At 34.9% G+C, this 26,994-nt stretch overlaps 1 protein-coding gene across 1 annotated transcript; it reads right to left on the reverse strand.

Moving 5' to 3' along the window:
• Positions 1–690: 690 nt before the first annotated feature.
• Positions 691–2,338, reverse strand: LOC145086705 (putative aldo-keto reductase 5). Its single transcript, XM_079024535.1, has 5 exons — positions 2,046–2,338; positions 1,708–1,908; positions 1,434–1,606; positions 1,240–1,342; positions 691–1,157 (listed from the first exon to the last, which is right to left on the reverse strand). The coding sequence occupies exons 1-5, from the start codon at positions 2,319–2,321 to the stop codon at positions 822–824; spliced, it is 1,089 nt and encodes a 362-aa protein (XP_078880661.1). The 5' UTR covers positions 2,322–2,338; the 3' UTR covers positions 691–821.
• Positions 2,339–26,994: the final 24,656 nt, after the last annotated feature.

Consider the following 26,994-nt stretch of genomic DNA (forward strand, 5'->3'; position numbering starts at 1 on the left):
GCCTAAATCCAAGATCTTAGGCTTATACGGGATGTTAGTACTAGTTAAATGGTAAGATGAAAATTCTACCCATAACTGTACACATGCACCATATTACATAATATGATTCTAGAAAATGAGAGGAATGCGATTTGTAGCTACATTGAAAATAAATATTTACCAAATATAGAATGAATAGGTATTGGTATGTCGGTGTACATGGTGAATAGAGGGGACGTATATGACCGAATTGGACAACACAACCTTCATGCTGATTTGGTGGAACACATTTTCAATGCTCAAATGAATCTCGTTGTCAACAATTTTGAAGACGATTTCTATGATACATATGACGAATCGAATATGTTTGTAGATAATTCGGACGAAGATTATGATGATGTGCCAAGCAATGATGATTACAATGATTAGGCTTTACGTACGATTTTACTATGTTTCGATTATTTTTTTTTTTATTTATAATTTTAATATTGTATGCATTTTTTTAATTAATGAAGTACTTTTATTTTATTAATTTTATATAATTATATTTTATTCAATTAAAAAAATATTTTAAAAAAAAAAAGTCTCATAAACCATCTTACATTAACAAACTTTCTATTACTGAACTATTTACATAATTGCCACATATACAAGTCTAGGTTACCGTTTTTAACAAATCTGAATGTGATTCATGATACCTGCTCAATCATAAACCCAAAACACGAAATCGTCTTCATTTATTATTCTCAAAAACTCATACGCTTACAAAACAGTGTTCCTACAGAAAAACTAAGTTACAAGAACATTTCAAACAAAACACTCCTAAAGATTCACACCATTTATCAAGCCTTCCAAGATGACAATGGAGGAGTCTCGGAATCCTTATATGTTGCAATTCCAGCACCATATCTCTCCCCCTTCACTGAATCAGATGAAGCAATAGCTTCAAGTTCAGCCATATCTTCTGGTGTTAGCTTCACAGATAAAGCTCCAATGTTCTGTTCAAGATTCTCAATCTTTGTAGTTCCTGGAATTGGCACCACATCGTTTCCCTGGTGGTGAACCCAAGCCAATGATAGCTGCGATGGCGTGCACCCCTTCTTTGTCGCCATCTCATTCACCCTCTCGAACATTTTCGTGTTGTGTTCAAGATTTTCAGCTTGGAACCTCGGCAGATACTAAAAATATGAAAATTGAAATTGAAAATGAGTGATCATAATGAAAATATAGAGAAAAGGGTAAACTAAGACTTTAACTGACCTTACGAAAGTCACCATCTTCCAACTTCTCGAGCATCTTTGGGCCAGATGAGAAGAACCCACGTCCAAGAGGACTGTATGCAACAATCCCAATCCCAAGTTCTCTGATAAAGTATGATATACAGAGCTTAAAGTTTGGATTTTGGATTCATGGTTATTGATGAATTAGAAAATGGATAGAAAAAGGAAGCTAACCTGCAAGTAGGAATGATATCTTCTTCAACATCTCTTGTCCACAAGGACCATTCTAGTTGTATGGCTGTTAATGGGTGCACAGCGTGGGCTCTTCTGATGGTTGATGCTGATGCTTCTGATAATCCAACATATTTGATCTTTCCTTCTTCCACCAGCTCTTTTAGTGCTCCCATCTAAGAAGAAAAGTAGAACATTTGAGGAGATGGATATGAGAATTCGAGTTATGAACAGAAAGGAATTGAAAAAAGGATCGTGTAAGGAGGAAGAAATTTACTGTGATTTCGATTGGCAAACGAGTGTCAATCCTGTGTTGATAATACAGATCGATACAATCGACGCCAAGTCGCTCCAAGCTAGCTTCACAAGCAGCTCTTACATACGCCGGATCTCCGCAGTACTCCCTCGCTCCATTCACTTCTCTGATCCCAAATTTGGTAGCCAACTCCACTTTCTCCCTAATTCCTCCCTTCAAAGCCTGCAATTACAAAATTGGGTGTTAATCGAACCCTAAAAATGCACTGGACCGAAAGATGCAAAGACCCTCTCTGATCAGCAAACTAATTGGCAGCGACAATGGATGAAAGATCGATCTAATTAGTAGAAGAATGTTACCTTGCCTAGAAGGATTTCGTTGGTTTTAGGGCCGTAGATGTCGGAGGTGTCGAGGAAGGTAACGCCGGCGTTAATGGCGTGGTGGATGAGCTTGATCATGTCAGGTTCAGGTTTTGGGGCTCCATAGAAAGCGGACATGCCCATACAACCTAAACCCTGAGCTGATACCTCTAAACCCTGTGAACCCAGTTTGACTCTTCGAACTCCTGCCATTTTCGAGCTTTGTTCTTCTTCTACGGAGTGATTGATGAAAGCAACCCTTGCAGATGACTTCATATAGGGACTGAGAAGTGACAAGTGGTGAGTTTGGTAGCAATTCCATGGCGAGGAATCTCAGGTCAAACAATGACAGATAATGACGATAAGTAGACGCAAGTGCCGACGTAATTAAGGAAACCAATAGACAAAAAAAATCTCGAGCAATTTCAAAATTTGATCATAAAAAATGACTTTTCCAGTCATAGATATGGATTCCGCGTAGGGTCCTCTGCGGATCTCCACTCCGCAGAATGACGTCATGTCCGCAAAATCAGTAAAAGTTTCATTTTCATTGTTTAAAAAATCATTTCGCTGGGGTTCTTGCGGAGACATTAACCCCTCCGCGGAGGGAGTTGTTTGGTAGGTCATAAATCCCTCCACAGAGTAGTTGACGAGGAGCTCTGAGGAGAGATTAATGTCTTTGCGGAATGGTTATTTGGAATGATTTTTTTGAAATAAAGTCTTTTTTTTTTTCATTTTGTAGCTACATTTGCATATTAGATCGATCAGTTTTAGTGTTACAAATTTTTTTTGAAAAGAATTATGAGTTTTGTTATTTTATGTACCAGGTGTTTTTGGCAAATAAATAATGGGGTTAAGACCTACGTTACACCTAAGTTTAACAACTTAGGTATAATGTTTCCATCAAATTTTGATCGTCGAATATTGTTTGATTTGGTCAAAAGTAAGGCTAATGTGTTCAATAGTAATATATCATTGTCATTTCAACACCCGGTTCATGGGTATGTTATGAATATTGTAGACGAAACAGATGTTCATCAACTCAAAAAATGTAATTTCTAAAACGAAGGAGATTGTTCATTTGTATTTGGAGGCGTTTGAGAGATGGTTCGAACAGGCAGAAGCGGTTGACAAGATTGTACCATATAATGTTGAAAACATTGAAAACATTATATCTGATAATGTTGAAGACTGTCCAGAAGAAGAAACTTTGGCAGTGAATACAGTGGAAGAAGAAAATTTATATGAGTTTGGAAGACTGGCTGACAAAACTTTGTCAGGCGGTGAAGAATCAAATGAAGGTTGGTCAAAAGATGAGTTCACACACGGGAAAAAAGGTTCAGACATATTTTACGGTATGCCTCCCATACCTAATTGTCCTGATCCTATTGTTGAACCCGGACCATTTCACAGTTTAGGTCCAAATGATGATATCTTTGTTCGTCAAACGTATGATAACAAACAACAACTAATATTTGCTTCGAGTCTTAAAGCAACCAGAGAAAAGTTTCATTTTAAGACTAAACATTCTAACAAAAATCGTTATGAGGTATATTGTGAAATTAAGAACTGTAGTTGACGTTTATATACAAAACGCATTCGTCCCACTGATGAATTTGAAATCAGGACTTTCAACAACGTGCACACATGTTCATCATTACAGATACACCCTAATCATAAGCATGCTAATAAAAAAAGTCATGGGTACTATATTGCATGAGATTATGGGAAAAACTTGTTCCAAGGTTTGGAGGCCTAATGAAATATCAAGGGATTTGAATGCTTTGCTGGAAATCAATGTAAATTACAAACAAGCTTGGTGTACAAAACAAGATGCTATGGAATTGTTGTTGAGATCCTCTAAAGAATGTTTTTCAAAACTTCCTATTTATTTTCACAATTTGAAGATGCATAATCCCAGTACAGTGGCCTATATACAAACAGATTCTGAAGATTGTTTTGAGTCTTGTTTTTATGCCATTGGGAGCACGATAAATACAAAAAACTTGTTGTTATTTAATATATAATTATTTGTAAAAAATTGTAGAGTGTTTATTTGTTCCATTTTAATATATTGCAGATACGAGCGTTCAAACGTTTTTGTCGTAAAGTTATAATTATGGATGGTGCCCATTTGAAAGGTGATTTTAAGGGAACCATATTACATGCAGTAGCTATGGATGGGAACAACCAGATAGTGCCCCTTGCGCACAGAATATGCAAAAAAGAGAGTGGTCTTACTTGGACATGGTTTCTTGAAAAGTTACATGAATGTGTTGGTGATTGTGAAGAATTGACTTTAGTAATTGATAGGGCTGATGCAGTTCGGGTTAGTATTGAAAATGTTTTCCCCCATGCTCATCATGGTGTGTGTGCTTTTCATCTACTAGGAAACATAGTACACATGTTTGGGAAAAATGATAAAACAAAAGTATGGTTTTGGAGGCTTGTGAAAGCTTAGAAAATAAATGTTTTTGAAGAATTGTGGTCTAGATTTAGTTCTACTAGGCCACAAGTGGCGGCGTATCTAAGTGAAATTCCACGTTCTAAATGGACTAGAGCATATTCCCCGTCGAAGCGGTACGATTACATGACCTCGAACAATGTAGAGTCCATGAACGCTTTATTTGTAGATGCAAGGAAGATGCCTATAATACATCTTCTTGAGTTCTTCTGTCGTCTTTCACAGGAATGATGTAACAAGCATCGCATCGATGGATGTATGAATTTAATTTGGACTTTAATTATGGCGAATAATAAGTTAATTATATATATATATATATATATATATATTACAGGGAAACATTCAACAGTGCTAACCAAGTGGGCTGAAAAAGTAGTTAGTAAAAATGAAGAGTGTACGACAGGATGGTCCGTTTCTGGTGTTTCAGATGCAATCTATGAAGTGCATGATTTCAAACATGGTGGCATAGTTGATCTGAGGCAAGCGACTTGTACATGTAAATATTGGGAAGGAACTGGGTTGCCTTGTGGTCATGTGATAATGTTCTTAAAGCACTTGAAAAAAACTAACTCCGGACATCTGTCTATAGATGCTTACAAAATGGAAACTTACCAAAGTACATATGAGGAGCCTGTTTACCCACTTCCAGAACCATGTGATTGGGAGATTCCTGCAGAGATGATGGTTGTTAAACCCCCGATAATGGATACACGTCAAGCTGGTAGACCGAGAAACAGAAATCGTATTTCATCACAAGGTGTGGAACCTATAGTAAGAAGGTGTAGTAGATGTGATAGACTGATAGTACAACACATAATGCAGCGACTTGTCTGACATTGGTCCCAATGAATCAAAAAATATTGCGGTATCAGGTAGTAACACAAAAGGGAAAGGGAAAGGGACACAAGGGACTCAGGAGACGCTAGAGACGCACGGGACACAAGACACGCGTTGGACGAGTGGGGCGCAGAGAGAAGACTATTGTTCAACGTTTGATTTGAATGATTGATGTTGTATTTATAATTAATTATGTTTTGTTTTAGAGGACATTAATTTGTGTACATTGAAATGGTGTGTTTATTTTAAAGATGAAAAATAACTAAAACTCAAAGATAATACATTCAAAAAACCACAAACATATAGTAAACGTACAACAACAGTAATTAACTTAAGGGAATTGCAAAGGATACTTTTATTTCTCCATTGTTATGTAGTCGTCCCTAATTCTTATTTTATCTTCCATACGGTCCTTTTGCCTCCCAAGTTCTATCATTTTTGTATCCTTGTCAGCAAGACATTTTTCAGACAGTTTGATATTCTTCTTAGTTTTTTTTATCCATTCCTCATGATCTCTGATTTTTTTTTTAGTAATCGTCATCCTTTCCTCAACCTCTTTAAACTCCGCCGCAATGAGGTCACGACGTTCAGTGAGAGCTCGAGATGAGTCTTTATCTTTTTTTTTGTTCTTCAGCCCATTTTAGTTGTTGCAAAGTATTCTCAGACATATACGGCTCTCTCAAATTTGGTGATTGGGCAAGAAAATGGTCGATCGGATCACAATAGAAACAATCAACTTCGTTGCACGAGCAAATATACAAACTTGAAGATGAACTCATTTTAAATTTAAAAATAATTTATAACTCTATACCAAAAATCCAACGACCATCCATGACAGTATATAGACCCTTAAACTCCGCAGAGAGCTGTTTTCAGTCCGCATAACTTTATGTCAGTCCGCAATAATGTTTGTCAGTCCGCAGAACTCTTAGTCAATCTGCAGAGCTGTTTTTCTAGTCATTGTCATCCATACACTACAATTATGGGAATACAATTATTTATTTAAAGCTAAACATTTTTATTAAAACCTAAACAACGCCAACAGACCATTACAATTACGGTTAACATAGAACTGAATACAAACTAATATTCGTTGTGATCCATACAATACAATTCAAATGAATTGTCGTGGAGGTAAGACCACAACACTTTCAACTGGCATTTCCCAATGCCTAATGGTTGGAATAGGATTGACCGTCTCAGTCTGATAACCATTTCGATACACCACGGTACTTAACTTTAAATTTACCATTTGCTGGATTTCTGCAATTTCAAGCCTTTGTAGTGAAGCTATAGCATGCTCACAAGGTATACCGCATTTTTGCCATTTACCGCAACTACAAATACCACGGTCTAATTGGACAGATTCGGTTGTTGAATACTTACTCACTTCATATCTATCGCCAACAATATGCGTAATCCTACAACCATCCGACTGGATAATTCTTTTATGAATCGCCCTAAGTGCATAAGGGGTTAGAAGACCATGAAAATCCCATGTTAAATGAACTGAATGAAAAAACAAAATTATGATTTCATAACGTATAATAACATATCAATTGACCATTTAAGTGATGTCATAAATTATAATTACCTCCAAACGCAGCATGTTAAAGATACACTACCTGGATCGAGTCATGGACCATTTCAATTAATGATGTTATTGGAAACTCATGCATGTTTGTTCTTAACCAATTGACAACATCGGGAATGTCATTGAATTTAACATTGAAACGTACTCTTGGAAAACAAGCCCGTACCCATTTTTGCAATGGGAATATTGTCAAGCCAATGAAGATCATTCCCATTAAGCTCATTTTTAAGTTGTTCAAACATGCATAAAAATTAGACAAATTATACGCTTTACAAGTCTTCCAAAACAACTGCTCTACGACTGTATTGCTTTCGGTGGAAGCGCGTATTTTCTCGGCTATATTTTTACAACAATAGCCATGATATGAATCAGGGTAGACTCTTTGAACTGCAAAGTCTATGGAATCAGACATATATATGGATTATGAAACCAACTTCCATATTGTCACCTAAACATTCTTTAAGCCTCCTCATGAACCATAACCATGAATTGTCACAGTTTATGGTTCCCAAAGCAAACGCTATGAGAAGGGGTTCATGATTTCCATCTAAAGCAATCGCAATGTACATGGATGTTACATACGCCACAATTAGAGGTACTTGAGAAACGAATATGATTGGTATCATAGACGTGAGAAATGTACGAATTTGTAAGTCAAAATAAGAATATTAGCCATATAACAACTTCAAATAACTAAATATTTATTTACTATAAGGGATCACATACCACGCATCCCAATGCCACAAAACAAATTTGGAAACGATTGTACTAATCTTTCGTAATGTACGTGAAGGTGTTAGGATTGGTTCTTTGCAGATTATGGAAAAAAAGTCGGTAGGTTGGAGACACTTTTCCTTAATACCTGATAGATTGAACTCATTCTCTCAACTTTCAACACCTTGTAAAAATGAAAATGCTTGTCCAATTTAAAAGGAATAAGTATACTTAGTTGTCAGTCCACGTTACTGACTTGTCAGTCCGCATAGCTATTCGTCAGTCCGCGTTACTGACTTGTCAGTCCGTATAGCTATTCGTCAGTCCGCGTTACTGACTTGTCAGTCCGCATAGCTATTCGTCAGTCTGCGTTACTAACTTGTCAGTCCGCATAACTATTCGTCAGTCCGCATTACCTATCTTTTTATATATCGTAAAGAATGTGTCTATACGTCCGAATTAGAGGTAAAGGATCATTTGACAAAATGGCATCCAATGTACCAACTTCTTCAAATGCAGTTAATCCGTCTAATGTGGCTGCTCTAACAAATGGTACATCTCCATGGATGACAACATAGGTGTTGGTCCGGACACGATGTTGGATTATCATTTACGAGGGTCTACCGGTAATGGCTCCCCTTAATTGCCTTGTTGGTGATGAATGGTCCTGCTTAGTAGCTTTGTTCAACTATAAGGTGGGACAAGGACAAGAACGACTAAAACCCGATATTGTTAGTAAATGGATGGATTTAAAGACAAAAGTCACATGGTTCAATCGATGCTACAATTATGAGAAAATGCGATGCTCTGATGCTGACGATGACGAACTTCTTGAATACGTGAACGGATATTACCTGTGCCAGTTTGATGAATCTGATTTCAAGTATACAGACGTTTGGAATCTGGTTAAAAATAAACCTTTTTTCATGTAGACGAGTATTTTATTCGTAATGTTTAATGTAATGTTTGCTAGCTGTTCATCTTTTATTTGTAATGTTAAGTGTGATGTTATTATGTTATTTCTAATGTTTATTTTGTTTAACTGTATCATAATATATATTGGTGAATTATGTTTCAAAAAATATAGGATAAAACACATATTTATATTAAACTAAACAACTTATATAGTAGGGCCTATATAGTATCCCGAATATTCAATATTAATATATATACAAAGTTCCTAATATCAACTTATATAGTAGGGCCTATATAGTATCCCAAATAATATTTGTCATCTTATGTCTGTAGAGAAATCCCGCATCTCTACGTGCCGTAGAAATCTTCACTGGTACCCCCGAAACAGTCATTTCCATAAACATGCATACAAATACTCCTCAATCCCCTCTATCAAGACTATATTCTTGTTGTGGCGCGTCTACAACATCAATAAACTCCACCTTTGCTTTGTCTTTGTGTCCAATGGAGAAATCGTTCCAATACTCAATGACATCTAATTCTGAGATAATACTATCTCAAAAACTTGTGAATTCTCCACCAGTTAAGTACTTTGAGAAGTAACCCATAGGTTGTGCTTAATCATAAATATCTACTTTCCAAGTATCTAATGTAGCATCGCCATAAACCAATGGGCACCAATAACATTTATTACGAATAGAACGTGCAAAAAAATTAAATTAAATAGTAGTAATTTCAGTAATATTATATATATATAAATTAATAATTATTAAAGTTAAAGTTAACTAACCATATACACATCCTTCCATTTAGGACAACCTCCAAGCCCATTTGCTATATTCCTAAATAAAAATGATTTTCCGGGTTCCAAATTGATTTCTTGAGGAAATATTGTCCACCTTGCGTTCGTCGGCCGCCTTTCCATCAGCAAGGAACTCCATATCGCAATATGCAGTACATCTAAAATTAAAAATGTTAGAATACAATTGTATATAGTAACCCATAGTCTTATACAAACTATTTTATATGAATAATACCCATATAATATTTGACACTTATAATTAAGTTGCTTAATGTAACTTTTGAAGTTTTTTACATTGTTTTTTATCTAGAGATTAAATGATCGTATTTTCCATTTAATTGTCTAAAGACATTTTAACTACTAAAATTATATTTAATTAATACTAATAAAAATCAATTAAGTACTAATAAATTATATTTAATGGTTTAATGTTAAATAACCTTGAATTTGAAGAGTTATAATATTAAATTAAAACTTTAATACAATTAAATAATTTCTATTACATTAATGTAGTTCAAGAAATATATTTATGTTGAACCACATAAAAATACTTATAGTATTGAAACTTAATAAATTTCTAATAATGATTATAAATTACTTTATTAATTTGAGATAAGAGCATATAAAATTTTCTAAGTAAATGTATTTTCTTTTACATGTATTATAGAATAAATAGTAAAAAATATATTATACATAATACATCCACCAAAATATTATTTGCATTCAGTAACTTTCATATACAATTATAATATGCATAACGATTGCAAAAGTTCACAATGAAAACTTATACAATTTTCAATCCTAAATTCAAATATATGAAATGAACCATTGTAATTTCTCCAATCTTCAAAAATAAATATCCGATCACGCACTTATTAATTTTCAAAATTACTTTATTCTCAGAAAAATTAGATTCAATAAAATATTGCATATGTTTTCATTAATATAATGGTCAAAAGACAATCACAATTCAAAGCTGGAGTTTCGAAGAGCCTAAGACAATTCTGTAATAACAATCCACCTAATGTTCCTTAGGTTATTATTGAAAACACTTGTACGTTCTTTAGATATTTATATTGTGTTTTTTGTTTAGGTATATGTTTAAACTATTGTTGTAAAGGATACTTTTTGATTTATTTGTATTGTCTTTGTAATATGAGTTTTGTTATTTGTATTATATTTTTCTGCATTTTGAACAGAAAAAATCTGCATATTTTCATGGTTTTATCGATTTTTCTACTGCTAACATTCTTTTGGAATTCCCAAAGAAAATGTCACAAAAATACCGTTACAGTAAAGCGGTTCCTTAGAATTGGAAGCCTTAGGAAAAGAGTTTCCTCCGAAAGTTATTTCATCAAAAAGTTATTTACTCGAAAATTCCTCATAAATATATTTCACTGGAAAGCGTGTATTGGAAAATCATCATACTTCCTACAAACACGTTTTCTCATAAATTTCTTAAAAGTTACGTAGGCAATCCGTCAAAATGATTTTCCTAAGAGGAGTTTCCAAGGAAATGCAGTCCTTCGAAAATTCCTAGGAAAAGACCATTAACGAATAATTTATAGAAATGTTGCATTATTCTAGTAGTGTATTAGACAAAACGATATCCATATCGATAAATTAACATAAGTATATACGATAGAACATAGCCGATAAAAAAAATCTTTCAAAATTTTTTAAACAAAATTCAAAACTTAATGCTCATGGTTTTGATTGTAATAACAATCCTTGAAAACGATTTTCCTAAGAGGAGTTTCCAAGGAAATGCAGTCGTTCGGAAATTTCTAAGGAAAACCCATTTCCTAATAATTTTAGAAATCTTGTCTTTTTCTAGTAGTGTATTAGCCAAAACGTTATCTATATCGATAAAATAACATAAGTATATACGATAGAACATAAGTTATATAAAAAAATTTATGCGTTTTTATAAATGTAATTTAATAGTTAATGCTCATGGTTTTGATTGGTTTTGATAATCAAAACCATGAGCAAATTTAAAATATCAATGTTCAATAATCAATAAAATGTCAAATAATCGTTCGATATCTCATATTTACAGTTCAGAAACTAAAAGTTTCTACAAAATATATTCATGCAGATTTAAAATCATAGGAAAACAAAATTCCTTTCTAAAAATCACCATATCCCGAACACCAATCCCTTTTAACCATTTGTATGTTCTGCTATGAAGGTCATACACTCCGAAATAAAGTTGATTACACATCGGTACATGCATTAATGTAATACATTTCGGTAAACCACAAAGGGGATTGTGGTCTAGTTGGCAATGTGTCACGCCCCAACCGGTGACGGAAACATGGGCGGTGAGATAACGTCATGGATCATGGTTATTAAGCATACATTCAACGATACAACGATACGATATGAAATAGATAACTGTATTACTTGAAAAGTGTAGTTTACAATTTATCGTAGTCAAGGTTGTAGAACTCGCTACTCAGTACTTGTTCGGTCGAATGCCGACTCGGGGAGTACTCGGATTCGATAATTCATGTAGAAATATTTTTAGGAAAATTAAATATGTCAAAATCATAAGTTAAAATCATAAGTGGATTAAATATATAACAAAACTAGATACATGTGAATACCTAAAAACCGAAAAACATACAATGGTTTCACTTCGTGAATAATTACTAAAAATTTAAGATATATATATGTGGTAATAATCACATGTGTGTGTGTTAAATAATAAATCAACAAGTATACTATACATATTAATCACCGAGTTAGCCGAGTTTTACAACATTTTTCGCTTCAATAAGGGGCCGATCAGGGAATACTCGGATTCTGTAACTCGCCTCGATAAGGGGCCAAGTATGGAGTACTCGGTTGGGTAATCAGCAAACTCACTGAGTTTTACAACACCGCCCATAGTCTAGGGTACACATATTTGGAAAGTAAGGAAATAAGCCTTAACAGTAGGAAAATAAGAAAGTACTCTAATACGAAATATAGATTGTAATCCCATTATAGTTGTGAGAATATGTCTTCCAGTTGCTTAGTTCCCTGAGAATACATGTGTTTTGAAAGAGTGTCAACTTTAAAGTTGGTGAGTTCACAGGTCTATAATATCTGAAAAATATACTTTTATACCAAAAGTATGTTTGTTAAGTATATAGGTAGTTGCCTAGCCTATATATAACTGTGATTTATATTTACTGTGAGGTTTTATAACCGAGCTTCTGACTGATATGCCCCTCTCGATGTTTCATCAGACGTTGTAGTAGTGTAGACAATTATCACCTAACATGACTTGACCGTCAAGATTATAGTTAGCAACCATAGGTGGGGGCGTTAAACTATATAGATCTATACATAATGCTCTTGCTCCCGGAGATTAACAATTTTAAGTTAGAGGTCTTCATAAGTAAATGACACTTAGGTGACGAATGTGTCTCACATAAATTACTGATGATGTATCAATTTGTAAGCCCTAACTTTAAATATCAAAGTTTCAAGGCAGAGTTCCTACAATATAACCCTATTGTATTTGTTCTATGAGCATAGGTTCTATAATATATCTTTACTATATTTGTTTTGTGAATAGAGGTTCTACAATATATCCATACTATATTTATTTTGTGAACAAAGGTTCGATAGTTTTTTAATATCATTTTGTACAAAATATGAGTATATAATAGTATTATAATAGTTTATGAATGTATTCTCACCCAAAAAATAGTAAAACGGTTTAAAAGTAGGGCCGTAAACTCACTTTGTAAGGAGCATAGCATAAATTCGAAGATATCGAGAATTGTAAAAAATAGTTGATCAACGCTTCGCCTGTTGTTGAATAGTGTTTTGGTCGGATTAATAGTGACTCGCCAAAGTTTGGCTAGAATTTGGCCAAATATGGTTGGAAAAAGTCACCCCCGGTTGAGGCAGCGGAACATGTCGGGCTGCGCGACTAAGTTTATGGGTCACAGATAAACTGAATATATAGTACAAGTACAACAATAAACAAAACAACATCTATATTCCACCATTATGTTTGAATACATGGTTCTTACAGATAATAATAATAATAATAATAGTACATGAATTGTCGTAACAGTCAAGTTTAACGGAACAAAAGTAACAATTTAAAGTGCCTGCAATCCATGTTTTCCAATGTCATAATAAGCTTGAAATTCACTGATTGTTTGAGACTACATGAAATTTGAAAGTCAACACTAGGTTGATGAGAGTCACAAGTTTTCAGTTTTACTGCAATATAATACTTTTAAAAAGTTCAAAAAGTAATTATCTTTGTAAGTATAATCATACTTAAAAATAGTTTGAAAATAACCAAGTCCATAGTTTGTGAAAAGTGAGATTTTTTAGTTATTGTTTATATTGAGTCCTATAACCGAGTTATATGACTGAGTGTGCCCCCTACAACGCTTCATTGGATGTTGTAGTAACGATTGTAGACACTTATCGCCTACTTCGATTGATCGGTCGAGGCTGTAGCTAGCAACCGCAGGTGGGGATGTCAACCCCATATAGATCTATACATATGTATCTCGCTCCGAGGATTAACGGTTATAGTAGTGTGGGTATGCTAAGTGATTAAACTTAGCTAATGAATATTGTCTCACTAAAAAGCCCTTAACTAAGGTGGTTGAAAAAGCTCTCAGCCTAAATTATTAGGCATAATGGATTTCTATATAAGTTAAGCATGTATGGTATAAGGCACTTACTTTTATATCGAACTATGTTTCTTTTATAAACTCTATAGTAAAAGGCATATGTTAGTTAAATAGTTGTATGATTCTAACAACATAACATAGTAGGATATTGAAGCTTAAAATGATATTGTTTACTTATAATATATAAGTATAAAACAATACTTTTCAACTACTATACATAGACAGGGGCTAGACATGAAACACTGGAGGGCAGGCACCATTTTGACATTTAAGCTGTTCTGAAATCCAACAACCCTATGCGGCCCTTCCAACCAAATTCACCATACCGTAAGCAGTTAAAAGGTATTGTAATAACATTTTTGTTTAATTTATAATACTTAGTACATGTATTCTCCCTCAAAATAAGTAATAAAAAGAGGGGTCGTAACACTCACCTTAATGTGCGATTAACGATTAGTGTTCGGCAATGGATGCGAGAAGGTCGGGTTGTAATGTCGTAAACGCGGTATTCCGAGATAATTTACTTTCCTAAGGAAACAATATCATAAATTAATATGTTGAAGTGGTTGGGTATTTTTGACTAAGTATAATGACTTATCAATATATTTTTTCTTTTTTTCCCTATGTTTTATTATTTCAAAATTTATTTAAATAATTTAACTAAATTTTATCTAAAAATTTATTTTAAGATTTTCCAAAATCTGTAAATAAATCCAAAATTTATTTAAATGGAAATTAAAATAATGATTTCAAAAAAAATTATTTGTTCTAAATTTTATTTATAAAACAATATTAAAAAATATATATTTACTGTTGTATTAAAAGTTTGGATTCGTTTTGAAAGGAATTTTCCAGCACATGGTAAGTTTTGCACATTTTGATTGATGTTTCATTAGGTTAGGACCAATTTTGCAAACTTTTTTGAAAGTAGGGTAGGAGCTATTAAAATATTTTTTTATGCATTTTTCTTTTTGAAGCGTGTTGAAAGACCCTCACTTTCGTATTTCTGAAATACCCAAACTTTCATACATGACAATATAGTTACTCCAAAACATGCTACTTACATATTCATAAAAATAATATTTTACATTGATAAAAAGATTACAAATGACTGGATACAAACCGACTATCACAAAGTGTTATTTATTACACAACTACCCAGGATACTATACATTTATACATACATGATCCCTAAATACAAAAGTAATATGACTATACCGATTACTTATCTCTTGCAAATTTGTTAAACGTTAAGAGGGTAAGCAGTGACGCTTAGTGAGTTCAATAATAGATACAATATAACGTTATGCCATATATATACTTCAATATGGCAGAAGCAAAGAGGAACAACGAACAACAAGGGCATATGTGAATCATGTGACAAACTTTCCATATCAATCATTGATTTGATTCAAAGATATACAATCAATGAGGCATAATGATTTTCATACTTGATATACATCAATAAAGCTTTGGCCCAAATGACACTGAAGACATACAACTTCGGATTAATATTTGGTAGATTTCAGGCTTATAGCCTTGTCTAACCTTCTGCCAATACCATAGAATAGAAATCATTCTCTTATGGAGACATGTTCTACATGACCAGAGGCTACATACAAGTACCAACGTGAATCTAAGTCCTTTCACTGATCACATGGTCAAAGGTATTTATTTGCTATTAAAAATAGTGAATAAAAATAACACCGGAAAATAACCCGGAATAATAACACTGAAAAGAACATAGCACATATAACACATAACATACAATTTTTCCTATATATTAAACTCACCTTGAAATAACCGGGGGTTAAAATAGTAATTTGAGCAACATTTCGGCTCCAAATATGACTTTATTCGTTGAAAACCGGGAGATTTATTGAAAAACCAATCTCTGTGAAGGTAGAGGTTCAAAACCGAAAAGATAAATTTTTCGAGCTTCTCAAGAACTTTGTGGTGTGTGTCGGGTGCTAAAATTGATATCGGGGCTTCGGGGGATGTCAAAAGAGTGAAAATATTGAAAAAGGGGTGTAAAATGGCAATTTCTCAAAATTACCCGAGAAGGCTCGCAAGCCTTGTATTTATAGGGCGAGGATGTGAGGGTTCAGCCGAGAAGGGCGAGTCAGCGAGGGCAGGTGGCAGCAGCAGCGAAGGCCACGCGGCTCATGCGAAGCTCGGACACGCAAAGGGTACGCGTCGCTCCGCGGTTGGTCCAGCGCCTCGGATGCGAGGAGTCACTGTACACGCATCGGAGTCTCGGCTGCACAGTGCATCGGTGACTAAGCTACTTCAGACACGAGGCAGACACGGGGCATGCATGCGAGGATCCGATGACGTGGCCTATTCCGGACCTTATCCTTGCGAGATTCCTCGGAAAATGAGCCCAAATCTTCTAAAATTCATAATTTTCTCATACGGGCTCCATTGTTTACATCCTTTATATGCACACGTGGGCGGGAATATATTCTACAACTTTTTTTTAGACTCCGCTGGCTAATTTTGAATTTATTTTTAATATTATTATTTTTAACAGACTGGGACAGGAAATCCGTTAAAAACTCATAACTTTTTCATCCGACATCCGTTTTCGTCAGACTTTTTATCGTTGTACTACTATTAACGAGACCTTCGATTCTCGTTTAGGTTGTGTCGACTAAAAATCACTCGATCTAAAATTCAAGTTTTTAGTTGTCTACTACTAAGCTGAAACTTTGAAAAATCATAACTTCCTCATACGAAGTCAGATTTTGGCGTTCTTTTTATCGAACTTCATGTTTTAACGAATACTACGACTTCCATTTAGATCACTAAGGCTAAAAAGTAGTTTATCAAAAAACTCACTTTTTACGTCATTCGACATCGTGCCGGTTTTGTCATGGATCTTCGATTGGTCATAACTTCTTCGTTATAACTCGGATTTCGACGAGGTTTTCTCCTACAAGTTTCTAACGAGATTATTTACAACTTTCAATAATAGAATTTTACTTATTTAAAATTTTATATTTTCACTAAATTTCACTATTTGGCTTTTAATTGGAATCTCATAAGACTTCCAATATTTTCTGAGTGATTCTAAACATAGTTTTACTTCATTTCTAGTAAAAACTATTTGTTAGAACTCAACACTCAATTTCACATAATATTTCATAATATTATTCTCTTTTATAATTTACAATACACGATTTCACAACGTGTATGTTACAAATACCTCCTCCTTTTGAGGATTTCGTCCCCGAAATCACAACGATTAAAACCAATGGGGATACTTCGCACTTATTTCATTGTTATTCTACCAAGTATAATTTGGGCCTCGATGGTTCTTCCACTTGACAAGCACTAACTCCACTTTTTTTATTACGTAGATTAGTCGTTCATTCGTTTACGATCTTTACAAGTTTTTCTACATATCTTAACTTATTATCCAATTTCTCTTAGGATAACAGAATCGTTTCATCACGTATGCTCAAGCATTTGCACAGATAACTCACATGAAATACATCATGAATACTTGCCAAATCTTCAGGCAATTCCAAGCGGTATGCTTGTTTACCAATCCTCTAGATGATTTTGAAAGGACCAACAAATCTAGGACTTAGTTTTCCTTTCCTTCTCAAATTTCATAATACCTTTCCACGGGGTTTCCTTCAGTATCACCCACTTGGAATTCTATGGATCATCTCCTCCATTTCTACATAGGACTTTTGTCAATCCTGGGTTGCTTTCATTCTTTCTCGTATAATTTGATTCTTATTAGTGGTGTCTTGAATCATTTCAGGGCCTCCAAGGATCTTCTATCCTACATCACGCCAACATAATGGAGTACGGAATTTATGACCATATAATGCTTCATATGATGGAATTTTGATTGAGGCGTGGTAACTCTTATTATACGGAAATTCTACAAGAACAAGTACTTGTCCCAATTACCACCGAATTCCAAGACACATGCACGAAGCATATCTTCTACTGTTTGGATCGTTCTCTCCGTTTGACTATCTGTCTGGGGATGATAAGCTGTGCTGAGAGCAACTCAAGATCCCAATTCACGTTTCATACTCGCCCAAAAGTGAGAAGTGAAGCAAGTATCACGATCGGAAATAATCTTTAGTGGTACACCATGTCTCGTGATGATTTCATCTAAGTAAACTTGTGCGTATTTCTCCATTAGAACCGTTGTACGTATGGTGAGAAAATATGCACTCTTAGTCAGTTGGTCGACAATTACCCAAATGCTATTATTCTATATAGCAGTCTTTGGCAATTAGAGTAGTACCAGGCATAAGGTCAATTCGGAATTCTACTTTCCTATTTGGGGTAGTCCAGGCAATTCGACGGGAAGATCATCAAGATTTTCATTAATAATCGAAACATCATTTACAATTTTCTTCCCCTCTCTTGAGATATCAACTGCATTAGCCGGATAAGTAGAATATCCCTTCGATATAAATTTACGAGTTTTTAAGAAAGAAGTTATTATTTTTAACGTAGACATAAATAGAATCCTCTTCTTTGATAGGGATGCATACTATCTCTTTATATCACAAGAGTTTTGCATGGTTCTTTGACAACCAATCCATGCCGAGAATAATATCAAAGTTGGGCAAGGAGATAGGAATTAGGTTAGCAAGAAGATTATAACCTTCAATTCCTCTGACACTATCCCTATAGACTTTATCAGCAAGTAATGATATACTTCCTATGTTATCTATAAGAAATGATTGGACAATTGCGTAACAATCAATTTGAAAAGAATGTGCGAATTTATAAGGCACGAAAGAATCTGAGGCATCGAAATCAAATAAGATGTGAGCGGATCTAGAGTTTATGAGAAAATTACTAGTCACAACATTCGAGTCCTAACTTACTTCTTATGTGGTAATCTAAAATGTACGATATTTAACTTTTGGTTTGCCAAACGATTCTCAAACTCTTCAAACTTCTTAGTTACTAGTGGTGCTCAAACCTGCACTCACTCATCATTCTCTATTGGACCTTCGATCCTAATCTTTGAGTTAAAACTCAATTCTCATTGCAGACTCCTTCTCCTTCTTGGTTTATATACTAAAATCAAGATAAGATCTTTACTTTTGCTACAACAACTCGAATGGTCATATTCTAATGATCTTTGATTTATATCGCACAAGACACATAACGAATCAAACTCTTGTATTAGATTCAGATCGAATAAATCGAGCTGATGGAATAGAGAAAACAAAAAGAGTTTGATCAACACGTGGATGCTTTGGAACAGAAAGAATAGCACCACGTATCTCTAATTCGTGCTTTCGGACATACACGTCAGTTTTGTCAAATGACAGAATATTTCGATTGATTACGAAATCATGGATTTCATATTGTAATCCTTCCATGAATAACTAAATTATTCATCGCCTTCATAACATGTAACATCTCTATTTAATGGTTGCTCAATTATTTAATGAAGATCGTTATATTTCTATCGACCATCTCCTTCTTTACTGATGTTTCATCATTACTCAATACATGGATTTCTAAACCAATCAACTTTAGCTTTGTAGATTTATATTAATTGGACTCCACTCTTTATGACATTAAGATTTGAACGATAATTATCTTCTTAGACATTACCGAAACGAAGGTAACGACACTCATGAATAAAACAGAATCATTTACTAGCTTCTTGGTAACCTTGTGACTCTCCCTGATCCAAGCGTGAGTCCTGTGCTTCCGATAGTATAGGCCTTTACTACCATTCACACCTACTCATACTCGTCCCAATTATTGTTTCGCAGTTTTCCAAGTCACCATTCAAAATCACAAAGCAACTTATCACACATGAATGTGTTCAAGCACGTACATACAACAATTTCTCCTAGAATCAACTAGGGTTTTCGTGTTTCTATCAAACATATCTTGGATTACTTATACTCGCCTTCTAAGATTCTTCTCACGCATATGCTCGATCTAGCATATTCTAATACTTTTTCATAGGTCGATAGAATTTTACTTCCAATTCTTCATATAAATTCTTTCTCGGGTAGTGTCTACTTTGCAAGACATACTACACCCAAAATTTACTCTAGCAGTGTAGAGACAAATGGTTTTCAACTACTTGCATCATCTTCTAACTTATGTAATTCACCATGCACATTTGTTCATTTCATTATCCTTCCATGATATCGTTATTCTTGTATCTGAGTAAGTTTAAGTCTACTTCATAGGAGTCTATCCTAAGAAGTCTGCATTATAATTGCATGTCAGCAAGCTTTACTAGCTTCAACTTGGTTCTCTGTCATTCCTAACTACAACATTTCTTCTCATACAATACTATGGGTGTATTGTTTCTTCAACTAAGCATTCTACCTTACTTAAACAAGTAAGTTACTTAACCTTTTATTACTAAATGACTTAATTCACCATCCTAATCATGTATGTTAAAGTCGGCTTAACACACAATGGAACTTCCATAAGGATGTGATAGAAGTCAATCATCACTCAATATTATTAAATACCAAGTCTGAGCATCCTGTATAAAGTTACTACTTGAACTACATACTACATCACAAAGTCTTGGCCTATTGAGTCTGAAAACTTCATTAGCCTTTCCTTTAATCTTTATTTAATTCTTCTAAATCTTGTACCACATTAATTTCAATATTGTTAAAGTCTTTATCACAATCTTCGGTTCTTCTGACTCTCTAAACAATCACTGTTTCAATCTGGACAGTGGTGGAACAATTTCATGGATTTGCACCCACACATTTATCTTGCCCAAATGTGTTTCAAACGCACACCATTCTTCTAATGATGTTATTATTTCATCAAATTTATACTTTGAATGTACAACTACTCTATTGGTATTAATACATTATTTACGATTTCACTTGGTAAATATTATTTTACGATATCCCTCGATCGTTTATCTACAAACTTATCGATGTCGACTATTATAAGTCTCTTTATCACTTCGAAAAGTTTCATGTAAATTCTAATACAGAAATTCTTAGAATTCTAAACATAAAAATCTTCTCTTCTAAACCAAGGTCGGCAACAGACCTTAAACTTTCTCAAATAATAACAATTATAGATAAGTATTCTAAGGCATGCTATCTATATTCATTTATCATTTAGCACATATTATAATATAAGGCATATCTCCTCTTAATATTCTAGTGCTTGTCTCCATTTAAGTATTCAACCTAAAATATACTAGATACATATTGTATCATCTTCACTTAACAATTCATGTTTAAGTCTAGAAATTCTCAAAATTCCTAGTTCACTTAAACTAATTCTCTAAAAATTTTGAAGTAACTTAATATCTTAGAATACTATGGTTTATCACTACCCAATACCCCACTTAGGTATTTCCTATGGTTTGTATCCATATAATTATTATGAATCTAGTTCACATATTGAACTTCCAACAGTTTGAGTCTAAATACCAATTCGTGGTATTTAGTTCACTTAAACTATTGCTCTGATACCATGATTGAAAGACCCTCACTTTTATATTTCTGAAAGACCCAAACTTTCATACTTGACAATATAGTTACTCCAAAACATGCTACTTGCATATTCATAAAAACAATATTTTACATTGATAAAGAGATTACAAATGATTGGATACAAACCGACTATTACGAAGTGTTATATATTACACAACTACCCAAGATACTATACATTTATACATACATGATCCCTAAATACAAAAATAATATTACAACTATTCTAAACCATCTGAGAGTATATGACTATACTGGTTACTAATCTCCTGCAAATTTGTTAAACATTGAGAGGGTAAGCGGTGACGCTTACTAAGTTCAATAATAGATACAATATAACGTTATGCCATATATATATATATACTTCAATATGGCAGAAGAAAAGAGGAACAAGGAACAACAAGGGCATATGTGAATCATGAGAAAAACTTTCCACATCAATCATTGATTTGATTTAAAGATATACAATCAATGAGACATAACGATTTTCATACTTGATATACATCAATAAAGCTTTGGCCCAAATGGCACAGAAGACATACAACTTCGGATTACCATTTGGTAGATTCCTAGCTTATAGCCATGTCTAACCTTCTGCCAATACCATAGAATAGAAATCATTCTTTTACGGAGACATGTTCTACATGGCCAGAGGCTACATACCAGTACCAACTTGAATCTAAGTCCTTTCACTGATCACATGGTCAAAGGTATTTATTTACTATTAAAAATAGCGAATAAAAATAACACCAGAAAATAACCCGGAATAATAACACTGAAAAGAACATAGCACATATAACACATAACATACAATTGTTCCTATATATTAAACTCACCTTGAAATAATCGGGGGTTAAAATAGTAATTTGAGCAGCATTTCGGCTCCAAATATGACTTTATTCGTTGAAAACCAGGAGATTTATTGAAAAACCGGGCTCTGCGAGGGTAAAGCTTCAAAACCGAAAAGATAAAATTTTCGGGCTTCTCGGGAACTTCGGGGCGTGTTTCAGGTGCTAAAATTGATACTGGGGCTTCGGGGGATGTCAAAATAGTGAAAATATTCTAAAGGGGTGTAAAATGGCAATTTCTCAAAATTACCCGAGAAGGCTCGCAAGCCTTGTATTTATAGGGCAAGGATGCGAGGGTTCAGCCGAGAAGGTTGAGTCAGCGAGGGCAGGTGGCAGCAACAGCGAAGTCCACGCGGCTCATGCGAAGCTCGAACACGTGAAGGGCACGCGTCGCTCCACGGTTGGTTCAACGCCTCGGATACGAGGAGTCACTATACACGCGTCGTAGTCTCGGTTGCATAACACATCGGTGACTAAGCTACTTCGGACACGAGGCAGACACGGGGCATGCATGCGAGGATCCAATGACGTGGCCTATTCCGGACCTTATCCTTGCGAGATTCCTCGGAAAATGAGCCCAAATCTTCTAAATTCCATAACTTTCTCATACGGGCTCCATTTTTTACGTCCTTTATATGCACGCGTAGGCGGGAATATATTATACAACTTTCTTTAGACTCCGCTGGCTAATTTTGAATTTATTTTTAATATTATTATTTTTAACAGACCGGGACAGGAAAATCCGTTAAAAATTCTTAACTTCTTCATCTGACATCCGTTTTCGTCAGACTTTTTACCGTTGTACTACTATTAACGAGACCTTCGATTCTCGTTTAGGTTGCGTCGACTAAAAATCACTCGATCTAAATTCAAGTTTTTAGCTGTCCACTGCTAAGCTGAAACTTAGAAAAATCATAACTTTCTCATACGAAGTCAGATTTTGGCGTTCTTTTTATCGAACTTCAAGGTTTAACGAATACTATGACTTCCATTTAGAACACTAAGGTTAAAAATTAGTTTATCAAAAAACTCACTTTTTACGTCATTCGGCGTCGTGCCGTATTTTGTTGTGGATCTTCGATTGGTCATAACTTCTTCGTTATAACTCGGATTTCGACGAGGTTTTTGCCTACAAGTTTCTAACGAGATTATTTACAACTTTCAATAATAAAATTTTACTTATTTTAAATTTTATATTTTCTCTAAATTTCAATATTTGGCTTTTAATTGGAATCTCATAAGACTTCCAATATTTTCTGAGTGATTTTAAACATAGTTTTACTTCATTTCTAGTAAAAACTATCTGTTAGAACTCAACACTCAATTTCACATAATATTATTCTCTTTTATAATTTACAATACACGATTTCAAAACGTGTATGTTATACGTGTTCTATAACAGGAGGTATACACCTCTTGCTCTTCATCTGACGTATGGAAAAAACACTAAAATAATAAAAAAATAATAAAAAAAATTCGATCGGTTCTATGATCATCGGTGATTCAGGAAGTATTAGAAACTGAAACAAGGGGGTGGAGGAACTTACGGGGTGGAGTAGCAGCAACAAGAGGCAGTGATGGCGGTGCTTTTGAAGTTGCGACAGGGAGGTGACAGGAGGCCACTCTGGTGGTCTTCTTCCTCCTTCTTCTTGCTTATAACGATGGGTTTCGATGTAGGGAGTGTGGAAAGGCCATTAGGGATAGAAATTAGTAGTAATCCATGCTTGGAGAGGGTATTTCACGGTGGTGGTAATGGGGGTTTTGATGGTGGCAGGAGTGTGGCCGGTGGTGGCTGCCCTCAGTTTTCTTCCTTCTTTGTAAGCTGAAACTTATGGGGGGAAGGGGGTGAGGGGTTTTAATAACCAGATGGGATTATAAGGAGGTGTTTTAGGTGGGGGGTAGGTTGTTTTAGAGTTTAACCTAGAGAGAGAGGTACAAAGTGAGTGAGAGAGAGAGTGATCAAGAAGAAGTGGTTGGAGGTTTGTGTTGAATGGAGTCACTAATGCCTTCCTTTTATAACAAAAGCCCACGCACGCATACCCTTTTGAACCATACTCCATGATGTCATGTACTTGATTTACATGGTATGCAAGCAATCCAAGGAGAGAGGGGAGAAGTAAACCCACATGGGCATGGTTAGGAGGAAGGGAAATCAGATTTTTTTATGGCTTTTTGAAGCATGGGTGGGGCCCCACATGGGGTAATACCCCAATTAGATGCCCAAAACACAACAAACCAGGTGCATCGGAATTTGAAAGTCGAGAAATATTTTTGAAAGTAGCATTAGATAGAGTTTAATTCAAGGATTCTGAAACATCAAACGGATTAATTTTTGGTGTTACGGAACTCCAGGAAATTGCGTTTGAAGTTTCGCGTCTAAACGACTCGTGGTGTCCGTTTTCGTGACTTTTGTAAATAATTTTGTTAAAAATATTTCGAATGTGAAATTCAATAGTAGACTATAGTCTGATTCCAAAAGTGTTCTCGAAAATCCTGTCAGCAATGCGTAAGTATCTTAACGAATCGATTTGGTTTTACGCGATTAATGAAAAATAGTGTTTTACTGTCTGCTTTCTTAAAACTGTTGTATCTTTTGCATACGAACTCCATTTTGGACGTTCTTTATATTTTCAGAAACAGGGGAATATGTACTAATATTTTAATGTTTGCTTTGCTCAAAACTGCTTAATGAATAAAAATATTTTTTAGATGTATTATTCAGCGTTGCAGTTTGATTCGGTTGTCAGTTTAAACATCTAGAAGTAAAGTAGCATATGGTATTATATAATAATTGAATTGAACTCATTTATTTTACTTTGGATGCACTAAAACTGAACGATTTATATTAAAACTAGATTTACTGTGAAAATAGTTGTTCTTAGTCTAGGCTCTATATTCCGGGATGTCACATTACCTCCCTGTTAAGGGAATTTCGTCTTAAAATTATTAAGTTCTAGGCTACTTTGTGCTATTATTAGGTTGTTTCACCAGTGGAGGGAGCATCGCTAAACAATTGTGGGTACTTCAATTTCATTTGATCTTCACATTCCTAAGTAAACTTTGACCCTCTACGAGATTTCCATCAGGCTTTTAGTATAGGAATGCGATTTCGCTTGAGTCTTTTGATCTACCGATCCATACAAAGTCAAGCTTTGAGTTGACCTGGATCTCATCTAGTGGTACGCCAAGGTTTTCATCACCTAGACACTTTTTGAGATTACACACGTGGAAGGTATCGTGAACCTTGCTGAGCTCTTGAGGTAGTTTGAGCTTGTAAGCTACTGGACCAACCCTTGCTAGGATCTTGAAGGGTCCAATGTAACGTTGATTTATCTTTTCTCCTTTTCCAAATCTGATGACACCCTTCCATGGAGCAACCTTTAGTAGGATGCGGTCTCCTACTTTGAATTCCAATGGTTTGCGTATATTGTCATCATAGCTCTTCTATCAACTACGTGCGGCCTGTAATCATTCTTTTATTTGAACAATCTTTTCTGTTGTCTCTTGAATGATTTCTGGACCAGTAAATAGTGTATCCCCAATATGCTTCATAGCTAGTTGGGTATCTCCAACTTCTGCCCAACATAATAGTGAACGACATTTGCGTCCGTACAAGGCCTCAAATGGAGGAACCTTTATACTGGTGTGATAGTTGTTGCTATATAAGAACTCAACTAGTGGTAAGTGAGTATCCCATGCGTTGCCGAAGTTTATCACACAAGCGCGGAGCATATGTTCTAGAGTTTGTATTGTTTTTTTGCTCTGGTAATCCTTTTGAGGATCATATGTTGTACTCATGTCGAGTTTTGTTCCTAGGGACCTTTGCAGTGATTGCCAAAATCTGGAAGTGAATCTACTATCTCGGTCCGAGATGATAGATATTATGTAACATCCCAATTTTCGAGGCCAAAAATTTCTTTTTTTAAATAAATACTTCACAACATAGTTTACCAAAATTTTACCAAAGTCATGTCATTTTATAAAAACTATAACAACGTGTTCGAAAACCATCTCAACATAAGTACTATAAATCAGAGTACAATCCCAGAAACTCAAGGCGGAAAACATATGTGTGTGTGTGATGCGCTGCTACACCGCCGACTCCTTCCCCTTAGACGAAGAGGTACCTGAAAACATGCAAAACTGAAACTGTAAGCACAAATCTTAGTGAGTTCCCCCATCATACCACATACCATACAATCACATAGCATACATATTGTTGGGAATTTCTGGGGTGCCTGACCTACCCATGTCAAACCATTCTGGGGTGCTGACCTACCCATGTCAAGCCATTATGGGGTGCTGGCCTACCCATGTCAGGTCGTTCTGGGGTGCCGACTACCCTCCGGTATATCTCAACCGACATCAGGGACTCTTTCATCCCTACCTCCATCTTATAATAACAAAATATAATCATACGGTCAGGCATATCTGGGTTACTGACCTACCCTTCGGTCCTAACAACCAAGTCATGGAAAAACCATTCCCTGCTACTACCACTAACTCACATAGCATATCACATAAGCATATCTCATAAGTATATCTCATAGGCATATCACATAAGCATATCTTGTAAGCATAACAAGATAATTATCACAAAGACAACTATCTACCAATTACCCTTGTTGGTGGGCCG

This window comes from Lactuca serriola, chromosome 2 (assembly GCF_051521515.1).
Source record: "Lactuca serriola cultivar US96UC23 chromosome 2, Lser_US96UC23_V15, whole genome shotgun sequence".
Lineage (NCBI taxonomy): Eukaryota > Viridiplantae > Streptophyta > Magnoliopsida > Asterales > Asteraceae > Lactuca > Lactuca serriola.